The sequence below is a fragment of the Euphorbia lathyris genome, chromosome 2 (genome assembly GCF_963576675.1).
Source record: "Euphorbia lathyris chromosome 2, ddEupLath1.1, whole genome shotgun sequence".
In the NCBI taxonomy this organism is placed as follows: Eukaryota; Viridiplantae; Streptophyta; class Magnoliopsida; order Malpighiales; family Euphorbiaceae; genus Euphorbia; species Euphorbia lathyris.
In genome coordinates this window covers 125,950,770-125,975,001 of record NC_088911.1, presented here as the reverse complement: position 1 = coordinate 125,975,001, position 24,232 = coordinate 125,950,770, and the positions used below count along the sequence as shown (strand labels likewise).

Here is a 24,232-nt window from a genome sequence, read left to right as displayed (position 1 = left end):
GTACTTTAAAATATATATTTTATTGGAAATGATCTACTATAATAGCTCAATTATTATAAATTTACTACATAGTACATGCCTTTTGTAGAATTAACATTCTAAAATTTACCATACAAGTTAAGAAACTAATCAAAATTTCTTAATTATAATAATATTTTTATTAAAGTATATGCATAAATGAGTCTTTGCAGAGGTAGCTCGATTAATGTATTTTGTCAAAAGGAAAAATGGAAGGTCATAATAAAACTCAAACCTTAAATAATTTGGAAACAAAAATTTATTATTAAGCAAAAGTAAACGATACTTAAAATTATGCTTTTACTTAATTTTCTATAATCAGGTATTGATATAACCTTTTTTCATATAAAAATTCATTGAGTAAAGTCTAATTTTGATCCAATTGACTATACATTTCAAGAAAATAATTTGTTGAAGATTCAGAAATACTAATTTTGTTATGAAAAATCAGAAATAGTATTAAGGTCATAATACAGATAATTGCAATATAATTATAATGTGGGCAGAAATTAAGAAGTTTCCCACACGTTTGATGAAACCATATATTATTGGAAATTGCAGCTAATTAGCAACTGTATGTTAATCTATCACTTCTTAATTAAATGCCAAATCAACCCTTAATTAATTCATATAATTTTAAAAGAACGAAGATGCAACTAACGGTCTATTTGGTTTACCTGCGGTTAATTACAGTAGGGGTAACAATTATTAGGTTAGTGTCATTCATGTTAATTATCATAATAGTGTCAAATGAGCCAACTCTAACATCCCAACTCTAAAATTATGTCTCATACTCTTATCAACCGAATCAGGTTGGTGTCAATTTCATACCGTAATAGATGAATGCAGTTAGACTCACACCAAATTGACTTTGTGAAGCAATTTGATATATCATTTATTGTTTCATTTTTAGTTGGATTATCCTCTAATTTATAACAAATATAACTTATAGATTTCCTCAAATACATTTAAAATAGAACCAAAATAAGAAAAAAACTGATTTAAATTAGTTAACATTCTAATTAGCAGTTTAAATTACACAAGAAGCAAGTCCAATCTCTTTCGAAGAGTGAAAGCAAACCCATTTTCAGTTGCACACGATTTCACGTAAAAGCAAACACTTTCTCCTCTCTTTATCCACACTAACATTAATTCAATTCTCCTATATATACCCCTGCAATTCAACCATCTCCAAATTACACAAAAATGGCGAAATCAAGCTCAAACAACTCAATGAAAGAGAAGACATTTACAGGAATTGGAAACCTCCTCAAGCTCCTTCCAACAGGAACTGTTTTCATATTCCAGTTCCTCAATCCTGTATTAACCAACAATGGACACTGCACCACAGTTCATAAGTACTTAAGTGGGATTTTGATTGGTCTGTGTGGCTTTTCATGTGCATTCTCTACTTTCACAGATAGCTATGTTGGGAGTGATGGAAAGGTTCATTATGGGATTGCAACTAAGAAAGGGTTATGGCCGGGTTCTAATGGCGGTGGTTCGGTTGATATGTCTAGCTATAAGCTTAAGTTTGGTGACTTTGTTCATTCTTTCTTAACTGTTGTTGTGTTTGCTGTTGTCTCTCTTTTGGATTCTAATACAGTTCAGTGTTTTTACCCTTCTTTTGAATCTACTGAGAAGACTCTCCTCATGGTTTTGCCTCCGGTTATCGGTGCGATTTCCGGTACTGTTTTCATGATTTTCCCTAATAGAAGACATGGAATTGGCTACCCTGCGAATGAATCTTCTAAGGACTCTTAGTGTGTTTAATTGTATAGTTTGTTACTCATTAGGCTATTGTTTGACAATGTTTTAAGGACCTTTGTGTTTGTTTGTTTGTATGTTTTTCTAGTTTGTTACAGAAAGTTTGTAAGGAAAGTGTGAAATATTGATTCATAAAGTAAAGGAATAATGAATATCATGTAATCAATCTCCTTTGAATATGTGTTTCATTTTTTGATTTGAAGTTCATGCAATTTTTATGCTTTTTTTTCACTAAAACGACACAACTCTTTTTGCTTGATTGTAAATGCAAGCAAAAGATACAAATGAAGTCATTGACGTATGGTTAGCCTCAAAGATAATGCAAGAAATTACTATCAAAAAAAAAAAAAAAAAGATAATGCAAGAAATGGCACGAAATCCTTTTTTTTTTTTTTTTTTTTTGTGTCTTTACACTGTTGTTAGAATCTTACTATTCACACAATTCGAATTGTATGATTCGATTCAATTCAATACTATTCCGAACCGAATCTATAGGGTGAATCTAATTGTAATAGAATCTTACGATTTGCGATTTGAATCATACGATTCAATTTAGCTCTATTTCAAGTCGATCTTCATCGGTGTCCACCAAAAACTTCAAACAACACTAACTACTAAATCCACTATTCTCTAATTCGATTGTTATTTATTGAGTTACCAACAACTCAAATTAGTTGCAATCCATCATTAACAAGTTGACAGCAAAGAAAAAAAAAGAGTAAGAAGCTCAAACTCTCCATCTCCACTAAATTATTAAACAGAGTCCGGTTTGTGAATTAGTTTTATTAGGATTGTATTTGCATTAGATTTGAATTGTAACTATTTGGTTGATCTCATTTTTTTTAATATTAAAATTGCATTTCTAGACTAATATTTCCAGTTCAACATGGTAAATATTTTATTTTTTACAATATTATTATGAATTTGAACTGAACCGATGTGGATTTCGATTCACGAGTCGAATCTCAATTTGAAAACTATGGTCTTAAACTATTACACTACTGCTCTCATAAGAAGCAATATCAGGATTAACAAACAAATTAGTTAATTTCTGTTTGGAAACATATATCTAATATTATATAAACTATTCATCTTTACCGGAATTTTCGTATTATGATTTACAATAAAAGACAATAGCAATGAAAAGAATGAAGGAATTTTCAGGTGTTCAGTTCAATTTCCATATACCATTAGAAGGGCAAGAACTGGTTATTCTAACAACCTTCTGCTGCTTATCTTTCTGGGTTCGTGTAGTTTTAGTTCCTTGATGATCCTTAGTTTCTTTTGTAATCTCAACTTTAACTATGTGATGATCAGAGGTACCTTTCGATGAAACAGCCGAGTATGACCCTGGAACGAACTTATATGGTGAGTCTGAAGATGTCATAACGTAATCTACTCGTGTACCATACTTGCACGTTCCTTGAACATCTAGATTAAGTCATAAACAATCAATCTTGAGATCTCAAAAGGAAGGAAGCAAGAGATTATAGACAAACAAAATGTTGCATACTTACTCTGGCCTTTGGCAATGATGACTACTGGTTCGCATTCCCCTGCAAAATTCTTTGCATCTATGTACTGTTTCTCCTTGAGAAAGTTGGTTACTTCGATTTTAGGCCGCGGCTTTCCGATGTCCTCGTAGTACTGAAATACCCATATCTGATTAGAGGAAGATAACAAGGAATTTTAATCAGGTTTATAGAAAGATTTTACCTTGACAATGTCCATCCATCTCTCCGGAGAGTAATCTGATCCGGTCAGTGAATTGAGGCCGCCTGCTAATATGTGTGGAGAGTTGCTTGATTGTATTATTGCATTCATCTGCTTCATTCTCCAGTTTTCATTCAAATGGTCAAGTTGTGTGCAGAACAATTCCAATTCTCCTGCCCATGGAACACTAATTGTGGCCTTTAGCACATTCCTGCATCATGTAAAAAAACATTTCCTATTATAAGAGAACTGATTTTGATTTGATTCAGTAAGAGTAAACAGAATGAGAACCTGAAATCTTCATCATTGGCAATCTTCTCAACTCTCCACCTCTTAATAGGCCACTTGGATAGAATGGCATTTCCATATTCGGGTGCCCAGCTTTCAGCAAACACATAATTCATCCCCAAGGAAGCAGCCAAATCAGACAGAGGTCTCATGCCTCTCTCTTCTGCTGCCTTGACATCTTGCAGGGCTAATATATCAGCATCCACTTCTCTAAGAACTTCCAATATGCTTCTTCTGCTGCTGCTTTTCAAGTCATCATCTTCGCTTGCAAATTGACTCAAAAAATTGGCAGGCAGGCACACAGGTGACCGTAACACAACACTACTTCTATAATTTCTGTTGGCTATAATGTTGGACGATCCTTCTCTTTCGTCTCCTACAAACCCAAGTAATTTGCTATGTGCTAATGATATCTCATTGTCGGGAAGATTGATCGAAACCTTCCGTTTTAAGGCCTTCTTCTGTGGCAAGAGATTGTCATCATTTGTCAGGCTGGAATGCAATGGAGACTGCTTGAGTATACTCTTGGGATGATAGTTCAATGACTTGGCTTTAGTATCCAATTCAACTGCATTCTTGAACATCACATACTCTTCATTCTCTTGGCCAAAAACAATTGCTTCTTCAGCTTTGGGAACTGCAGGAGCAAGAGAAAACATGGCAACATTGAATGTGGCAATTCGAATCCGCCTTTCGGAATTAGAATGACCCTGTTTGCCATTCAAATGAAGAGAAGATTGATGGATTCCTGGTTTCCATTTACATCGATCTTTCGGGGATTTTCCAAACCTTCTTATTATAACTTTTGCTCTAGGTCGTCTCGAAAATAGCCGCCTTATTCCAGAGCACAGCTGCTGCAATTTCTTGGCAACTCTACTTAACATTTGGTATCTCAAGAATCAGGATATTTTCTCAAAATGGTAACAAGTTCCAGGCTACTAGTTTTGTTTCACCACACCATAATTTGATCCTAGATTAGTCAATTTAGAACTAGGTAGATAGACAGGAAAAAACAAGATTAATTGTGTAAAAAGAAACAAAGTTGTAGTGAGAAAGTAGTTAAAATGACAACGATGGATTCCAACTGCTCCAAAAAGTGGGGTAGAGGTTGAAAAAGAACATTAATGAGCTTCATTTCCAAAGTAGACCTAACTGCTACCAATGAATCTCAAATTTTTGCTTTCTTATAATTGGATTCCACCATGTGGAAGGAGACATCAAATAGGACTTTTTCATAGTCTCTTTGGACTATAATGACTTAACAATTGCTTTGCGTATGAATACAACTGAATAAATTTTCTTTGGTAGGTCTAGATCTGATGTAAATCCTAAAGACCTAAAATTTAAAATGTTGACTTGGGATGTAAAGATGAAGCAATAATACATAACCAGGTTGACTATGAAGAAATGAACAATAATTAAGAATATTTTATGTATACCTTTAATAGAATTTTTGTCCATAATGAGAATGAGGGCCCAACTACAAGTGCACTATATCTTCAATGGAGAACAGGTGAGTGACAGTGACATGTCTTTTGGATATTGAGTGCAATACATCCATAAAAATTTTACAACTGTTTGAACTTTTGCTGGCATGCAATAGTGGAATTAGACTGCTCTCTTGAAGGGGGATAAGTACACATGCTTTACTTTATTTATGGGCAAGCTAATAAAAAATAAGACGTGCACTATTGTAGCCTCAACTACGGGTGATAAAGACATTTCTTCACAGGTGAGTCTCATTGTAACCAGATATAGATATTACACCTTTATAAAACATAAATTGTCAAAAAAAAAAAGGTTCCCTTTTAATAAGAGGGGCAATGTTCACAAAGGGAAATCTTATAAATAAAACTGCAGAAAATGAATCTTACAAAATAAAAGTACACTAAAAATGCACAAATACAGGTGCCTAATCAGGCTTTTCCCCCCTAAAATATACTGAAGTGTGTTTATAATGGTGTCTAATTTGCAGGCTATACAAACAGGCGAGACACTTATCAAAATTTATTGGTAATAGATGAGAAGGAAGAAAACAATGAAGTTCAGTCTACTGAGTTGGAGATATTTTGAAATGCTCCCTTGCACATGCACATTGATTTGTTAATACTTTCTTTGGATATTCATGATTATACACAGTTTCTACCGTTTGCTACAATTAAGGTTCTTCTTCCTGACAAGCTAATCTGTAAGATTCAAACTACATGATCAAAATTCCATTAACTGGGGTAAATCAATGGCATTTCACCAAACTTGAGCTTTTCTCCCCACTGACTGGCTGTGCTGCTACTCACAGCTTCCCCATAACAACTGAGAATTCAAGATCTACCAACCGGTTTCACAACACCAGGATTTTATAACATTGTTGAGTTCTATCAGGCTGGAAATGACGTCTATGAACTCAATTACTCATCAGTAAACAAAACATCTAGAAGATTAGAGTTTGAATCCCCATTTCTCAATTCATCAAAGAATCCGTCATGTTCTTTTCTAGATTTTCTCTCCTCAATGATTGATTCCTCTGTTTCTGTGCAGTATTTCCCCTGTTTCATAGGTCTATCTGCCACAATGAACTTATTTCCCTCCCGGGTTCTCTCAGAAAACCCTGCCCAAACTGAATGCAACCATGAGTTAGACTTTAGACTAATTACATACAGAACTATAATCTTATTTTTTTCCTTTATTTATTTCTCTTTAAGCTTCTTGCCTACTACATGTGTATGATTATTTCAAAACATATTTAACAAATATAAAGGAAAAAAAAAACAGATACAGAAGGCAAAGCCTAAATGTAGACATGAGCAACTGAATACACAAGTAACAAGGCATGAACTTGTACTGGAGAGTAAAATTCAAAAACTTGTACCAAATGTACAAACTGCCTAACATAGGTAATAAAGAACTTCTACAAATGCCACATCAGGAATGGTTTATAAATTATTGAATTGTCTTTAGAAATTAAGTGTTACTTATACTATTTACTGAATATCCTTTTGGATATTTATCGTACCTCAAAACAAAAGCAGCTATCAGATGTATATCCATGTTCTTAACAGCAAAATAGCTAATAATTCACAAGACCATGGAAGTTCTGTAGGAGATTTTACAGGTTACACACTTACACTAGAATGAAAGGACGACCTTATTTGACTCGGGTAAATAATTGAAAAGGGATCCCAAGAATGGAACTAAAAAATAGTGAAAATCAAGAAAAGGGATCCTAATAGTTGATCACAACTACATTGGCATTAAACTTGGTTTTTAAGTTATTAACAACTAAATGATAATTTTTACTACTCTGAATAAGCATCGCATGCCATTACATTAAGAGAGCAATAAACTTTTGAATGCGAAAAATGCAGTAGCAATAATCTGAGACAACTCTGCTTACAAAATGAAAACACTGAGCAATAAAACAAAAGCATAGCAATCAGGACTAGATTTTACAGAAAAAAAAAAAAGACTCCAAACAAACACGGGTAAGTTGGACAAGACAAACAAAAACCTCATAAATGGAGTGCAACTTCTTTCAGCAAGTTATATGAAGCAGTCTCATAAATTCAATGCAAAAGTCAATTTTCTTACTGACTGCATAAACAAATATACAAATTTCTTATAACTTGGTCATATTAGTAAGCTCTAATCAGTAAGTTACCTCCAAACTGATGTAAAACAATGGAAGCTGCCACTGTAACATTCAATGAGGCTGTGCCACACCCATACTGTGGGATATACACAAAAAAGTCGCATATCTCACATTCTTTAGCAGATAGGCCTGATCCCTGAAGAAGTGAATAATACAAATGGTGTAACTGAAAGTCTGAAACAGAATATCCTCTTCAACAAAAATTCAAATGAAAGATTCAAATGTGCGATTGTCATTCATTAAGTCAGACAAGTAGCATAAGTGCATTTCTTTAATAAAATGGGAAAATGGGAAATTTGCAGCGCAGCAAACCAACCAAGATCAAACATTCAGTTTTGAAGTATTCTGGAGTAATGAAGAACAAAATTGACATTATTACAGAAAACAAGGAAATCATTATTAGATCCAAAATCTGATCACCTCATTTCCAAGGAGGAAAGCTGTGCTCTTTTTGAAAGGATGTTCATTGACAGGCAAAGCACCATCAGCGATCTCCACACCACAAATATCACAATCCTTCTCCTGTAAATAACGCATACAATCACAATCCGAAATAAGAAAGTAGAAACCAGAAATTGCAAGTTTAAATAAACCTTGAGGAAATTGCGGGCGTCGAGGAGAGAGTGGAAGTGGCGGAATCGGACGTGAGATGTGGAACCATGACTACCAAAGGCATTGAAGTCCCTGCGGCCTACAAGTATCAGCTCCGTCACGCCAAAGGCAGTGGCGCTTCGCGCTAATGTGCCAACGTTGTGCCTCTTTGCTATATTGTGCACCACTACATAACTTTCAATCGCCATTCTTTTTCTCCGTTTTCAGTTTTTGTTCTTAGCTTTCAGTCTTCACCCCCGTAAAAACTGGAGGAAAGAGATGCGCGGAAAGGGGTTTGCTGTTTTCTTCGTCTTCTAGGGTTTAGTGTTCAAATATGAAGCAGGTAGAGGACGAAATCACAGACGGGACGACATCGTTTTCGTGGAAAATGCCAAGATGGTATGCTAGAATCTAGATCAGAAGTGGCCAAATAATCAACAGGCTGCCAGTTGTTGAAGCCGTGACCCTCGTAACTTGACCTTCTAAACTATGTCGTATAGTGTTAGTTTTTCAGAAAAAATGTAAACTGTTTTTTTGGGTAAAGAAATACAACTTTATTCATCAATACCCGATAAATCCTTACAAAGAATTGCTTCTAACCAAATAGGATAGAAGAGGAGGAATAGCAGCTAATATAGGATAAGGCTTGCTTTGCAACTGCAGGCTTGCTTTGCAATTGTATAAGTTGTCTCATTCGCAGGTCTAGGAATAAAAACTATATGAAAATCACCGTTTTGAGCTAAAAGATCCCTACACTCTTGATAATACCTCTCAAATCAGAGATATCCTGTTGATTCGACTATAACTTGTGTATGATAAATTGTGCGTCCATCCCCACCACCACTTGATGAAGGTGCAATGAGGCGAGCCAAATCAAAGTGCGTCTAAGTGTCATGGCCTCCACAATCCCAGGATCAAAAACCCCATTGTAGTGAGCATTGCAAAACGAAACCACCTCACCCTCGTTGTTCCTGATAATAGCACCCAGGCCGCACCTGCTTGTCTCAGCAAAAACCAACCCGTCTAGATTGCACTTCCACCAACTCGCATCTGGTCGCTGCCATCCCGTCTAGTTGTTCCGTCTCGGAAAAGTAGACCTGCTTAACTGAAGTCTCTTGACCACCCTCGCATGTTCACTGGAAGAAAATATAAGTCAGGTTGTTGTCATAGCTGTTTGCGGGTCACTACACCTGCCTTCCCAGATAATACGGTTCCGTTAAGTCCAAACCGTCCAAAACACCAGCGCCAGATCCTTCACATATTTCACACCAGCAATACCAATAATCTGCACCAGCCAATTCCCATCATCCATATCATCAAGGCTCGAGCAACTACAAATGTAAATTGTTTTATTAATAGAAAAGATAGTACATTAAAACCTACCATAGTATAGTAAAACTTTTAAGAGGTGGAAAAAATACACACGACGCAAAATCGACACGTAATTTCAGTGTTTGGTTTTAGTTTAGTAGATAATGTGTCATTTTTTTGTTGACGCGAAACAGACATACAAATTTTTGGATTGGGTAAGGGTTGATATGCTAACCCGAAAATGACATGAAATAACATGAATATTTAAAATTATATTCTCTTGTGTTTTTATATGTCACTTTATCAATAAAAATAATAAAATTATAATTATTATTTGCAAATATGATTCCAACCTCCTAAATTGTTATAAACACTTTACATGATCTCATAATATGATATAACGGACTTTTAATAGTTAGTGTTAACATACTAATCTAAAAATGACATAAAGTATTTAAAAATAGTACCATATTTTTTTTATATTTTTAAAAGTTATCATTAATATATATAATAAAATTGCATATAACCCGAAAACACAAAACACAATACGAAATTGACATTTAACCCGAACATGTTAACACGATTGTGACACGAAAGTTTTTGGGTTGGGTTTGGGTTTACTCTTTTTAACACGAACCGACACGAACACGACTCCAACACGATAATTGTCAGTTCCAATAAAATCTATTAGTACAGTAAAATCTCTATAAATGGATATTATTGTCTGATACAGAGTTATTAATTTATCGATAAATGAATATTTTATTAATTTATTGATAAATTAATATTTATTGATAAATTTATTTATTAATTTATAGAATAATTTTTATTTTATTTTGTATATTATATTTCTCAAATTAAACAATTAGTTTTTTTCGTAACGAAAATAAATAAACAATTAATTAATGATTGTGTATTATTATTTAAATTTATTAATCTTGTCAAGGAGTAATAAGTATGGAAGATTGGGGTTAGCTTTCCTAAGCTAATCCCGGTGTAGTTGCTTGTTTTGCTTTGCTTTCCTTTCCTTTTCTACCAAAAAAAAAGTATGGAAGATGATGATAATCAATATCCAGATGATAACAACCATATACCACATGTTTTTCCGGAAGAAATTTTACTTGTCGTATAAAAAAAGGGCGGCTCGGTGCACTACGCGTTCCCGCTGAGCGAGGGTCCGAGGAGGGGTCCCACCACAAGGGTGTACTGGGAGCAAACCTTCCCCTACCAATTTATTTGGCAAGAGACCGCTCCTAAGACTCGACTATAGTTTAATGCTATTTTTCTTATCGTATAGACTTTGAAAAATTATTTGCTTCAAAATAAAAAGAATGTCGATTATAGTTTATGTCTCTAAAAAATTAAAAACGAAGTTGAGTTTAGTTCAAATGGAAAAAAAAGAAACAATATTTTAGGACAACATAAAATTTAAAATAAAAATTGTTTAGAAAGTGTTTTATTTGAAGAAAAAAAAAACACCTCTAGAATGAGTTAATGGATATAATAGAAACTTTTTAAAAGCTAGCCTTTTAACTTTTATTTGCATTCCATCAACCCTTTTAAAGTGCATCTCCATTACTTCCCCTTCTATTTCATTACCTCCCCCAACTCTAACCTACATTAAAACTCTTGACTCCCAAAGAAAAGCAAAGATATAAAAAGAAATTTAAAGGAAAGATAGCATTAAAAATAGGATAAATTCCAAAAAAAAAAAACCAATATGATTTCATTTATTGACAAAAAAAAAATGATTTGTACTTTTTCTTTTGACAAAATGGAGATTGTGTTTAAGACTGTTAACCAAAACGCGGAAAAATAACTAATCCCGTCAATTGGGCTGACGTGGCAGAGGGTATTTTTGTCCAATTTTTTTTTCTTGGATAAATTCCAAAAAAACCCACGTGGTTTTATTTATTGACAAAAAAAGGATCTGTGCTTTTTCTTTTGACAAAATGGAGATTGTTTTTGAGACCGTTAACCAAAACGCGAAAAAACAGCTAACCCCGTCAACTGGGCTGACATGGCAGAGAGTATTTTCATCCATTTTTTTCTTTCATATAAAAGGCCTTCCTTCAACTTGAACATGAGTCTGGATATCTTGCACATCCTCTAAACCTTCTTCCGATGTTCTTCTTCGTCCATGTCGTTCGTATTGGAGTTCTGAAGCCGCAAAAACATTTAACTTCATGCCCTTGATCCACGAAGTGCTTGCAGTTATATGAATTAGAGCTTGAACTCATGATCTTGGTTTGTAATGCAGTAGAATGAATGGTTTTAAGGATTTGAATTCTAGGGTTGTCCAATCTATGAAGAAATTAGGGAAAAACCCCAAATTGAATTGATGATTGATTGTTGATGGGAAGGGAGGCCTTTTATATGAAAGAAAAAAAAATGGATAAGAATACTCTCTGTCACGTCAGTCCAGTTGACGGGGTTAACTATTTTTCCGCGTTTTGGTTAACGGTCTTAAACACAATTTCTATTTTGTCAAAAGAAAAAACACAGATCCTTTTTTGTCAATAAGTGAAACCACATGAGTTTTTTTTTTTAATTTATCCAAGAAAAAAAAAATTGGACAAAAATACCCTCTGCCACGTCAGCCCAATTGACGGGGTTAACTGTTTTTCCGCGTTTTGATTAACGGTCTTAAACATAATCTCCATTTTATCAAAAGAAAAAGTACAGATCCTTTTTTATTAATAAGTGAAACCACAAGAGTTTTTTTTTTTGGAATTTACCCTTAAAAATATAACTTAACGGCGGACTTGTAAATTTTAGAAAGTAAAATAAAGTTGAGCCCACATGAAGATAATGAAATTCTAACTCAATGGAAGAACAAATGGAGGCCTTGTGGCTGGGCTGAAAATTCCCACCAGTTGGAGTAGGTTGAGATCGGTGATCTCAAACATTCTGCAGAAGGCAGAATGTGGGCGGGTCGGCACCAGTCAGTTGGGATCCTGTTTTGCTTCTCGATGTTCCTCTGATGACACCTTTCATCCTCTCGGGTCCTCTGGAACGCCTTGAATACTCACTTGGTTTTGTTGGAAAGGATTGAACGGATTTATATCCTCGGGACCAGTGATCAATTCGAGTCAAATCTAGTTAAACCCACCCAGTCCAGTTTGGTTTTCAAAACTACAGAGAAATGATGAACAACAATATGTACAAAATGCAGAGTGCTTTTACATTACATATACATACCTCTCTTCAACATCAATTATCAGTTTGTCACATCATTGACAATAAATATACAGAAGAATAAGGGCTTTCTCTGGCCCTGTATGAGGAGTCAAATCTTTATTTTCACTTCCTTTCTCTTTCTTATTTTCTTTTGTACATATATATATAACTTTTCTTATTCAACTATAGTTGCTTTTATTATAGATATTTACAACTGCACAAAGAGACGAGTGACCTGGCTGAGAAGCTACTCCTCAGTTCTCTTCTACACAGCAACTTGTGCCGCCGCTAACCTTGCAATAGGAACCCTGTCCAGAATCAAGTGAATAGAAATCAGGATTTTGGCCTAATTCTGTCTATAATATGTATCAGCTCTAACTACACAAATGGCAAATTCAGACCTGAAAGGAGAACAAGAAACGTAGTCCAGTCCAGTCTCTGCAAAGAATGCAACAGACGAGGGCTCCCCACCATGTTCTCCGCATATTCCAACCTATTGTCATTGCATTATGTCAATCAAATATGACTCGAACTATTTAGCTGCTAGGACTGCTACTTTATCCATGCCTAATTACATAAAATGTGATGAATTGTCATCAATTGTCAGGGAATCTCTATCATATATTTTCTCTGCATCACTGATGGCAGAAATGTGTCTGCTCCAGCACTAATAAATCTTTGCAAATAAGGCTACCTACCACAACACGATTTATAGAGGGTCACGATTATGACATGATGAACACACGATCCATTTGTTGTATTAATATCATATATAGTCGTATGAAATATACATATATATCATGAATATATATATATATCACTTAACATGAGTACGCAATGTTAAGTATGATATGACAATCCATTTTGACACCCTTACTTGCAAATGCAATATTTTGAAGTACTAACCTTCAAGCTAGGCCTAGCTGCACGGCCTTTTTCTGTAGCAATCTTGATGAGTTGACCTACACCTTTTTGATCAAGCACCTGCAAACAAAATTTCAGTATTGTTAATGTTTAAGCTATTAAGCAAACGGCTTTCGTTGTTTTTTCCTTTAAATGACTTGTATGACACTATTACTAACCTCAAATGGATCACTTTGCAAAATGCCCTGGGATAGGTAAATAGGAAGAAACTTGCCAACGTCATCTCTACTATACCCGAATGTCATTTGCGTTAGATCGTTGGTTCCAAAGGAAAAGAACTCTGCTACTTTCGCAATCTATAATTATCAAATAGAAGAAATAGTAAGGAAAATCTGTTTTGCTTCATTGGTCTGCCGGTTACTCCTTTGTAACCTTCAACTTAACATACCTCATCTGCAACCAGAGCAGCTCTAGGAATCTCAATCATTGTTCCCACCTTATAGCTCAACGTAACACCCATCTCAGAGAATACTTTCTTTGCAACGTTACGTATTAATGCCACTTGATGTTCTAATTCCTGCTAATGGTAAAAGCCAGTTGTTATAGTTTATCACAAGAAGCCAACTAGGAATACATGTAAGACATATAATACAATTAGTAATTCTTCAAAAAAAAAAAAATGTTCTGAGGGTCACTTGGTGGCCTTTACAGCCGGTCCCAAGCCCGGACAAAGGAGGAGGGTTGCGGTAGGTTTGTGGCGGCCAGCGTAAAACTTAGCCACATCTTATGACATGAACCATAATATAAATACCGTTGGGGCGTTCCCTACTCAGCGACGCGCTGCACTTCCTAGACCCGGGTGTAGTGATAAATGTGCAAGGGTTGCTAGGTCGTCGCCCCGAAGCGGCGCGCCACCCCAGGACCCAGGGGTGGTGTCAAATATGCAAGGGTTGCGGGTAAATAAGCTAGTCCACGGTAATGGTAGGGGTAAGGGTAGTAGGTTACGCTTTGGGACATGGAACATAGGTTCTTTGACAGGAAGATTAGCTGAAATTGTAGATGTTATGAAGAGGAGGAGAATAAATATATTATGCCTACAAGAAACCAAGTGGGTTGGAGCCAAGGCTAGAGAGATAGCTCCTTGGGGTTATAAGCTTTGGTACTCAGGAAAGGATAAGGGTAGAAATGGAGTAGGTATTCTTATTGATAGGGAGTATATTGATGAGGTAGTAGCGGTGTCTAGGAAGAGCGATAGAATTATGAGTGTTAAGCTAGTGATAGGGGATGAGGTTGTGAATGTCATTAGTGCATATGCGCCACAAATAGGATTAGATGTGTCTATAAGACAAGCTTTTTGGGATGACTTAGAGGAAGTGGTGCAACAGGTTCCTAGGGATGAAAAAATGGTACTAGGGGGTGATCTCAATGGACACGTGGGTTCTAGGCGAGATGGGTTTGAGAGTGTTCATGGAGGGTATGGTTTTGGAGATAAGAATGAAGCAGGAAATGATATTTTGGAATTCGCATCAGCCTATGACTTGAGTATCATGAACACATGGTTTATAAAGAGAACATCCCACTTAGTGACTTATCGGAGTGGCGGTAATGCGAGCCAAATTGACTTCTTCTTAGTAAGGAGTGCTTGGAGAAAGAGTTATATTGATTGTAAGGTGATCCCTGGTGAGAGTACGACAACCCAACATAGAGTAGTGGTGCTAGATTTTCGAAGTAGGAAATGTATAAGAAAACAAACACCTCAAGTAGAGACTAAGATTAAGTGGTGGAAATTGCAAGGGGAGAATCAACAAAAATTTGTGGATGAGATGACCAAAAAAGATATTTGGACTTGCAATATGGATTCAGATATAGATTCGATATGGAATAAGATGGAGCATAGTATAAGGGAAGTAGCGAAGGAAGTTCTAGGGGAATCTAAAGGTAGCATGCCACCGGGTAAGGACACATCTTGGTGGACAGAAGAAGTACGACAAGCAGTAAAGAGTAAGAGAGAATCCTATAAACTATTGGGGAAATGTAGGAGTGACGAGAACTACGAAAAATACAAAGAGGCTAAAAGGGAAGTAAAGAAGGTCATACGAGATGCTAGAGCAAAGGTGAATCGGGATCTGTATACAAGATTGGATACGAAAGAAGGGGAAAGAGACATATATAGAATTGCTCGGATGAGAGATAGGAAGACGCGAGATCTCGGAAAAGTTAAATGTGTGAAGGATGTGGACCAGAAAGTCCTAGTTGGAGATAAGGATATCAAGGAACGATGGAGGTCCTATTTTGATGACTTATTTAATGGAGATCGCCAACAAGATGTTGGAGATATAAGTATCCATCACGATATGATAAATCATGAATGCCTGCGGAGAATTCAAAAGGGTGAAGTCAAAATGGCATTAAGTAAGATGAAGTTGAAGAAAGCAGTAGGACCTGATGGCATCCCTATTGAGATTTGGAGATGTTTGGGAGAAAGAGGAATCGAATGGTTGACGACGTTCTTCAACAAAATTTGGAGAAACAATAAGATGCCATCAGAATGGAGGAAAAGTATCTTAATCCCTTTGTATAAGAACAAAGGCGATGTCCAAGATTGTGCCAACTATCGGGGAATCAAATTAATGAGTCACACTATGAAACTTTGGGAGCGAGTGATTGAACAAAGGCTAAGGAGGACGGTGAAGATCTCGGAAAACCAGTTTGGCTTTATGCCGGGAAGATCAACTATGGAGACAATTAATGGAGCACTATCGAAATAAGAAGAAAGACTTGCATATGGTTTTCATTGACTTGGAGAAAGCATATGATAAGGTACCAAGGGAAGTACTTTGGTGGGCCTTGATAAGGAAAGGCATTTCGCGGAAATATATTGACATCATAAAGGACATGTATGAGGGAGTATGCACGAGTGTACGTACTAGTGTTGGGAAAACTGAAGAGTTTCCTATTACGATTAGAGTGCATCAAGGTTCCGCACTAAGCCCATTTCTTTTTGCCATCGTTATGGATGAACTAACAAGTTCACTTCAAGATGGTATACCATGGTGCATGCTGTTTGCAGATGATATTGTGTTGGTTGATGAGACGAAAGAAGGAGTGGAGATGAAGTTGGAACTATGGAGGCAAACTCTAGAATCTAGAGGTTTTAAGTTGAGTCGAAGTAAGACAGAATATTTGGAGTGTAAGTTTAGCGGCCGTAGGAGTAGGGAGGCAGGGACAATCACCCTAGATGGGAGAGTTGTTCAGGCCTCGGATTGCTTCCGGTATTTAGGATCTATTATCCAAACGGATGGAGAAGTAGATGGAGATGTTGCCCATAGGATTAAAGCTGGTTGGTCGAAGTGGAAGAGTGCTACGGGTTTCCTTTGTGATCCCGGCATGCCTAATAGATTGAAGGGAAAATTCTACCGGACGGCAATTAGACCAGCATTGTTATATGGTACGGAGTGTTGGGCAGTGAAACACTGCCACATCCATAAGATGTCGGTGGCGGAGATGCGTATGTTGAGATGGATGTGTGGTCACACGAGAAAGGACCGGGTGCGTAATGAAATAATTAGGACAAAAGTAGGGGTTACATCTATTGAGAATAAAATGAGAGAAAACCGACTAAGGTGGTTTGGCCATGTGAGACGTAGAGCGCTTGATGCGCCGGTTAGGAGAACCGAAGAGTGGCAAAGGGATGTAGTGGTGAGGGGTAGGGGAAGACCTAAGCAAACTTGGAGGGTGATCGAGAGTGATATGAGTTTATTGGGAATTGAGGAAAATATGGTAGTGGATAGGACGGAGTGGAGGGAGCGAATCTGTGTCGCTGACACGACTTGATTTTCACGGTTTTATATGATGGTTCATGTTAGCCGACCCCGAATCATTTCGGGACTAAGGCTTTGTTGTTGTTGTTGTTGTTGTTGATGTAAAGTTTAAGGATTTTATGTCAAAAAATTAGGTGTAGGACCCATAATATTAGTAGCGTTATAGTTCAGGGGCCATGAATGTAATTTACCCTACATGTAACTTGTTTCAGGACATTTATGAAGTGGAACTTGAATTACTGAGACTTTAGAATCTTACACTTGAAAGGTTTTTAGACTAGTGTTAAAAATAAACACAAAGGCAAATAAGAGGAGAGATAATAGACTCATGCCTGAGGTGTTCCAACAAGTGGAACCATAATCTCTGGTAGAACAGTAACTCCATGGTTGGTCATTGACACTGCAGCCTGAAAGATTGCACGTGCTTGCATTTCAGTGAGTTCTGGGTATGATATCCCAAGCCTGTGTACAGATTGAAAGAATTGCACTTATTTAAAAAAAGCAAATGATTTGATTCGGTGGGTTAATTATTCAAGCTCATAAGCTTGGTTAGATATCCATGTAGATTTATGTGCTCAAGTAATTCCTGCTTATCTTTTCTTGTAAGCATAACACTGGACATACTACTAAAATAGTTTATGTATAGGTTACTGGCTTTAGTATAAGGACCAATTTACAGTCTGAAGCATTGCCAAAGAGCGCTTAATAGGGAGATGCAATTTACAGTTTCACATCTACCATGCATTCTCACCGATTGCATTCCAATTTTTATGCCAATGTTTTGGACTGCTCTCACCAAGTTATCCATTAAAGATTTTTGATAAAACACTAGATTTATAAGCTCAGAGGAAAAACATCCAACCTGCAGCCTCGGAAACCAAGCATAGGATTTACTTCAGATAATTTCTCTATCCTTGAGAAAACTTCATCTTCAGTCATGCCAGTCTCGGTAGTTAGTTCACCTACAATTTGTTCTATGTCACCTTCTGGAAGAAATTCATGAAGAGGAGGGTCCAAGAGTCGGATTGTTACTGGGAGGCCTGCAATGCCAGAAATTAATCTTACACATGAACAAAAAAAACAGAAATCAAAAGATAGGATCATACTGATGAGATCGAACTTCAGCCTTATAGGCTCTTTTGCACCATGAATTACATATAAGAAGGTGAAAACGATAATCAAACAATTTCTAAGCAACAAAAAAACAATGATCCACTATCCAAGTTATGTCCTACATCTGGTTCCAAAAGTAATTATATATCAGTACATACCATCCATTGCACGAAAAATCCCCTCAAAATCTGATCTTTGGTAAGGTAGCAACAGGTCCAGTGCTGCCTTCCTCTGCTCTTGTGTTACTGCCATTATCATCTGCCTCACAGCCTTTATTCTCTCATCTGAAGCAAAGAACTAAAACGTTCCAACACTAAACTGTTAAAAGATGTCATACTTTCTATAACAAGATACATAATACTAAAGCTATGGAAAGGATTTGATTGAAAATGCACAAACGATATTGGAAGACAAGAATGACTCATTATTGACAAGTGTTTAATGCAAGTAGACTTTTGGTCAACCTTGAGAAAGACTTTGACATGCTCAGCAACATTTTAAAAAGTAGAGTCTAATGTGTCTGTTAATATTGTTCTGATAAACCGCTAAGGATGCGCATAAGTGTAGTAGTTACCATGTGCTCTGTCCTACATAGTCCAATCCCTTGCGCACCATTATTTCTTGCTGTTAATGCATCTTCAGGAGTATCAGCATTCGCCATTACCTATAACGTCATATTCGTATTCAGAAGAGAGGATTCATATTAAGAAACATTAATGCAATGCAAACTTGTATAGGCTGAGGGAATATAGCACCTTGATGCGCCTCAGTTCGTCTGCCCATGACATAAATATCTCTAGATCGCCACTTAGGGCAGGAGGAGATAGTGGTTGTTTTCCCAATATCACTTCACCTGTAGATCCATTGAGTGAAATCCATTCCCCTTCATTGATAACCATATCTCCAATTACAACAACCTGGAATATCAAAACAGTAAACTTGCAATTTAGAAATATTCATCTTAGTGAAATGAATATCATGTGTTGAGAGAACCACCTTCTCAGGATCATTTACACGAATATCAGCACAGCCAGAAACACAACATTTTCCCCAACCCCGTGCCACAACAGCAGCATGAGATGTCATTCCACCTCTTGCTGTCAATATTCCAGCTGCCGCATGCATACCCCCAACATCCTCGGGGCTTGTCTCTGTCCTTACCTTAAGCATACAGATTCATAAGTATCCTCTTTCATTCATTTATAATAAGCAATCAAAATGGGCTAGCTTTTGCCTAGAATTTGTGGGAATACATCAGCCTAAGACATTAATACTCTAAGGAGAATGAACATACTAATATAGCACTTTTTCCCTGTGCATGCCATGCTTCTGCATCATCAGCACTGAACACAATCTGCCCAACTGCTGCCCCAGGAGATGCTGGCAAACCAGTGGCGAGCACTTTGTCTTTGTAAGCAGAAGGATCCTCGAACTGTCAAACAAAATTTTAGTCCCCTGAGTTAGATATCTCATTTTCTCATGTCTTTTGAGAGCTAATATTGTCATGTTAGATATTGGTCACAATAAAATATGCACCTGGGGATGAAGAAGTTGATCAAGATGCTGAGGCTCCACCATCTTAATTGCAGAACGAGTATCAACAAGTCCTTCATTAACCATGTCTACTGCTATCTTAACTGCTCCTTGACCAGTACGCTTTCCAGATCGACATTGCAACATCCATAGCCTATTATCTTGAACTGTGAACTCAATGTCCTGTATATAGCAGGGAGGACTTAGTTTCTTTTTATTCTTTTTTTAAATATTATTACACAGAAGTTAAAAGAAATGTTCTCAAAAGGCACTATATAGCGGTTGGGAAAAGATTTAACTTAATTTTCTATAATTAGTAACAGATGGTTGAATGATAAAGAGAAATCTCCTGACAAAGACTGTACCATCATGTCCTTGTAGTGGTGCTCTAGTATGTCACAGTTCTCCACAAGTTCATTGTAAGCTTCAGGCATGCAATTTTTCATAGTAATCAAGTCTTCCGGCGTTCTAATTCCAGCAACCACGTCCTCCCCCTAAACAAAGCCACAGTGTTTAAACATTAGAAAATTCTCCAAAATATCAGAAGAATTTTATGTAGAAATTGGGGGTTGGATATAGACAAGAACAATATGTATAACCTGAGCATTAATTAGGAACTCCCCATAGAGCTTCTTTTCACCAGTGCTGGGATTTCTAGTGAACAGAACACCAGTTCCTGAAGTATTTCCCATATTACCAAATACCATACATTGAATGTTTACAGCAGTTCCTTTCAAGCCAGTGATCTGATTAATGCTCCGATATTTATTGGCTCGTGGACTGTCCCAAGAATCAAAAACAGCTTGAATAGCTAACAGCAGTTGCTTTTTTGGATCTACAAACAGTGCAGGTTACCAGTGAGTTAACATTTGTTTCATTTATGTATGCATAGGATATCATCGATTGTACCTCCAAAAGAATATAAAAAGAAAAAAAAAATGTTATTGGTTGTGTTCTAGGTACCTGAAGGAAACTCTGCACCAGTAGCTTCAACGTATACTCTTTTGTACTGCTCCACGAGTTCTTTGAGATCAGAGGCTGTTAGATCAGTATCAAGCTCAACTCCTTTTGTACTTTTCATGATTTCTAGCTTCTCCTCAAATGATGAGTGTGGTATTCCCATTACCTTCAACAAAGAAAAATAAAGTTTCTACAGTCAGATCAGTGATAAAGGCGACAGGTCTACTTCATATAAAGAATATGTATGGTACAACTCGAAAGCTTTGTCAACCTAGAGTTCCTGAAGAATTATATTGAAATGAAGAGTACTAGTTGAAAAAATCTAAACCTATCTACGAGCAGCATGGATAAGAATCACTTACAACACCCCCAAACATGTCTAGAAAACGTCTGTACGAGTCATAAGCAAAACGCTCTCCACTTTTCGCAGCCAATCCCACAACCACTTCATCATTTAGTCCAAGATTAAGGACAGTATCCATCATGCCAGGCATAGAAATCTACAACGAGGACGAAAACTCAATTAGTATGCACATCGGTCTAAACACTCGAAAAGTTACATATGTCCATATTAACCACCAAATTTGACCATATGGTACCAGGAGTCATTGCTCTATATATTTGTACACTCTTACCGCTGCACCAGAGCGAACTGATAGGAGGAGAGGCTTGGAAGGGTCGCCAAGGGCGGCTCCCATGTCCTTTTCCACAGTTTGCAAGCCTTCCAATATTTCTTCCCATAAGCCATCTGGCAGCTTCTTCCCAATCAGTTGATATTCTTGGCATGCTTCTGTTGATATGGTAAGTCCAGGAGGCACTGATAACCCAATGCTTGCCATCTCCGCCAGGTTTGCTCCCTTCCCTCCCAACTATACAAATCACGCATGCACAACTTATCAATAATAAACTGGTTTCTGAATTATATATATTTTCAAGTTAATACAAGTATTGAACAGCTGTTGAAGACACTCAAAATTGCTTTCAACCACATTCTATTCAATGAGATATGGAAATTATGACATTTGGACAAGCTGCTTACTGCCAGTGTACTCATTGACTAGCATGACAAAAGTGGAGAGAAAATCAAAACTTATGAAATCAGCAAACACCATAGTTGTTAGAATACTACGAGTCACGAGTCGACTCGTATGATTCCATACGATTCATGAAGATTTCGAGTCGTATCTATGGTACGACTCCAAACCTTCCTGAAGCCGAATCGGTGGTGACTCGGCCAAATCGGCTGAGTCATCCGATTCGGTCGATTCATAGAATCATTAAAAAAAATTCAATTTTAAAAAACTGAAAAACGTACATAGAAAGAACTTTTGTATTTACAAATGACTCTTCAACTTTTATAAAACACAAAAAACGGCAGAAGTTATGAAATAGAAAAGGTTTCAAATGTATTATGACTCTTTATTTACAAATTTCATAACTTCTCTTCTATTTATTTGCTATTAACTTATTTTCTTCTTCTCCTCTCCATTCTTTCCGATTTTCTACTTTTTGTCTTTCTAGTTTCTTTTGATTTTCATTACCAAAAATCCTCCTCCTCTCTTCCATTACACAAATTAAATACATCAATATGGTTAATATTTTATTTTTTATAATATTTTGAATTTGATCCGGAATCTTAGATCTGGAGAGGAAAGAGAATTACCAAGGACTTCATGCTCTTGTTGCCTTCACTCCTTCCTTTGCCAAAAGTAAATACTCTCTGTGTAAAAAGAGGTGAAAAGTATAAGTCTTCATTAAGAAGTATTAGCTGCGCACTGATCACTCAAAGGCACTTATCAGCTGGAAAATATCGACTATGTAGAGTTTCCAAATTAGTAAGGAGGCTGTCTGTCTATCACAAAATAAAAATCTGAAATATCATTTCTTGAACATTTGAAATTTGATACTGCAGCTTCTACTCTTGAGGCTAGATGAGTACAGAGCTACAAATCATTGTTTGATCTGGATTACGTAAATTTTAGAGTTGATGTTGAGATAATTTTAGTCGTTCAAATCAAAACAAACTGTTTTAGACATATAGGGAAGCTATTATTGTAGTCTCCTTCCAATTCCCATGCTATATAATTGTTATCAGAATCAATGTCAATGATATTGCCCTTTCCTACTGCTTTTCTAATAGACTAATTATACACGCCCTAAATTTTTTTGGCAATTGAGTAATTAAGGTATTCAGCTTGCCATCTCCGATCACTGTTACACAAAAACAGAACACGGAAAGCTATTTAAATTTCGGAAACCATAACCGATTTTCCTAGCTAGAATAACATCCACGATCTCGAATGATCATGTAATCAGCGAAGCCAAAGCGATTAATCTTCACCTTCCACTTTCCAGCTACTATTCTATGGCTTTGCTGCAGCTAACAATATCATCGACTTTGAATTTTTTTTCACTTATACTACAAATTCTGAAGGATAAGAAAAAAGAAAAACACTCTCTCTCAGAAGTTCAAATAGTTGTCCAGTGACCGAGGTACCTTTTTGGTGCTTGGTGCGGTTGGATCAGATACTGGAGAGAGAACCTGAGCTCGGATTCTCCCGCTTAAAGGCTCGGCGTATCTCTTAGACCTGGAATTACCGAATCCATTAGAGAAGATACGACTATCCTGATTCCGAACAGCACCGCCGGAAACTCGACCACCACGACTGAAGCTTAAGATCGAACAGTTTTCCCGAAAAAGAACATCACTCTGATCCACATACTTCCCTTTGAACACTCTCTGCTTATTATTGCACACATCCGGTGCGGTACTGATAAGCAATCCTTCCATAGTCGATGGCATTCTTTTTCACACCTCTGATTATGTATAGCTTTTGCTTTATTTATTTCACCAAATCACGATAATATACAGAAGTGTTGTCTCCGTGAGACTGTGATCAAAATTGCGTACCTGAAAAATTCCAAAGAAAATGGAGTGTGCACAGTGGTGAATAGCCAATCAAAGCTTCTTGAAAAGAGAAATGGCGGTTGGCGTTTTTTGGTAATTTAAATATAATAATTTGAAAAACAGGGTTGAAAACTTTTTGATGAGTGGACAAGAAACTACGGTTATAACTGATTCGTCTTGGAGCCAAACAATAGTTTGACCTTTAAGTAAATGAAGTCAAAGGAAATACGTGGATTACCCATAATGCCCTCCTTCCCGCTACGAGCAGCATCAGTGGCTCTGCTGATAGAAGCGTTGTACGCCGCGTGTTATTCTGGATATGCATATCTTGACGGTTGATGAAACTATTATCATTTGAGAATTGCTCGTATTGTGGGGTAAAATCGGAAACTTATCCTTGTGGGAGTGGCACGCAAATGAATGTTTGCCTACGTCTTGTCGTTTAATTGAAGAATTTGATTTTTTTGGAACAGTACTTCATTAATCAAGCGAAAATCAAAATAGTTTATGATAAGATTG

General features: G+C 36.6%; 4 protein-coding genes across 6 annotated transcripts; 1 reads left to right on the top strand and 3 right to left on the bottom strand.

The window, feature by feature from the left end:
- Nucleotides 1-1,061: 1,061 nt before the first annotated feature.
- Nucleotides 1,062-5,532, bottom strand: LOC136219861 (uncharacterized). Of its 2 annotated transcripts, XM_066007422.1 has the most exons (5): nucleotides 3,790-5,532; nucleotides 3,502-3,709; nucleotides 3,303-3,432; nucleotides 3,109-3,216; nucleotides 1,062-1,192 (listed from the first exon to the last, which is right to left on the bottom strand). In XM_066007422.1, the coding sequence occupies exons 1-5, from the start codon at nucleotides 4,668-4,670 to the stop codon at nucleotides 1,167-1,169; spliced, it is 1,353 nt and encodes a 450-aa protein (XP_065863494.1). In that variant the 5' UTR covers nucleotides 4,671-5,532; the 3' UTR covers nucleotides 1,062-1,166. The 2 variants fall into 2 exon arrangements, with proteins under 2 accessions (XP_065863494.1, XP_065863493.1); XM_066007421.1 differs by lacking the exon at nucleotides 1,062-1,192 and having other exon boundaries at nucleotides 1,607-3,216.
- On the top strand, nucleotides 1,204-1,962 carry LOC136219864 (protein DMP2-like). The gene has a single exon (XM_066007424.1). The coding sequence runs from the start codon at nucleotides 1,225-1,227 to the stop codon at nucleotides 1,780-1,782; it is 558 nt and encodes a 185-aa protein (XP_065863496.1). The 5' UTR covers nucleotides 1,204-1,224; the 3' UTR covers nucleotides 1,783-1,962.
- Nucleotides 5,533-5,656: 124 nt separating the features above from the next.
- Nucleotides 5,657-8,555, bottom strand: LOC136219863 (uncharacterized). The gene is made up of 4 exons (XM_066007423.1): nucleotides 8,026-8,555; nucleotides 7,853-7,954; nucleotides 7,442-7,568; nucleotides 5,657-6,400 (listed from the first exon to the last, which is right to left on the bottom strand). Exons 1-4 carry the CDS (start codon nucleotides 8,230-8,232, stop codon nucleotides 6,192-6,194), a joined length of 645 nt encoding a protein of 214 aa, XP_065863495.1. The 5' UTR covers nucleotides 8,233-8,555; the 3' UTR covers nucleotides 5,657-6,191.
- A 3,940-nt stretch (nucleotides 8,556-12,495) lies between these two features.
- LOC136219860 (pyruvate, phosphate dikinase, chloroplastic) lies at nucleotides 12,496-23,967 on the bottom strand. Of its 2 annotated transcripts, none has more exons than XM_066007419.1 (21): nucleotides 23,952-23,967; nucleotides 23,303-23,716; nucleotides 22,469-22,525; nucleotides 21,441-21,674; nucleotides 21,168-21,305; nucleotides 20,809-20,971; nucleotides 20,445-20,680; nucleotides 20,211-20,339; nucleotides 19,849-20,028; nucleotides 19,607-19,744; nucleotides 19,309-19,473; nucleotides 19,068-19,229; nucleotides 18,887-18,976; nucleotides 18,471-18,609; nucleotides 18,062-18,239; nucleotides 17,532-17,661; nucleotides 13,827-13,955; nucleotides 13,597-13,734; nucleotides 13,421-13,498; nucleotides 12,916-13,007; nucleotides 12,496-12,822 (listed from the first exon to the last, which is right to left on the bottom strand). In XM_066007419.1, the coding sequence occupies exons 2-21, from the start codon at nucleotides 23,606-23,608 to the stop codon at nucleotides 12,780-12,782; spliced, it is 2,925 nt and encodes a 974-aa protein (XP_065863491.1). In that variant the 5' UTR covers nucleotides 23,609-23,716; nucleotides 23,952-23,967; the 3' UTR covers nucleotides 12,496-12,779. The 2 variants fall into 2 exon arrangements, with proteins under 2 accessions (XP_065863491.1, XP_065863492.1); XM_066007420.1 differs by lacking the exon at nucleotides 23,952-23,967 and adding an exon at nucleotides 23,717-23,837 and having other exon boundaries at nucleotides 23,303-23,622.
- Between the last annotated feature and the right edge of the window lie 265 nt (nucleotides 23,968-24,232).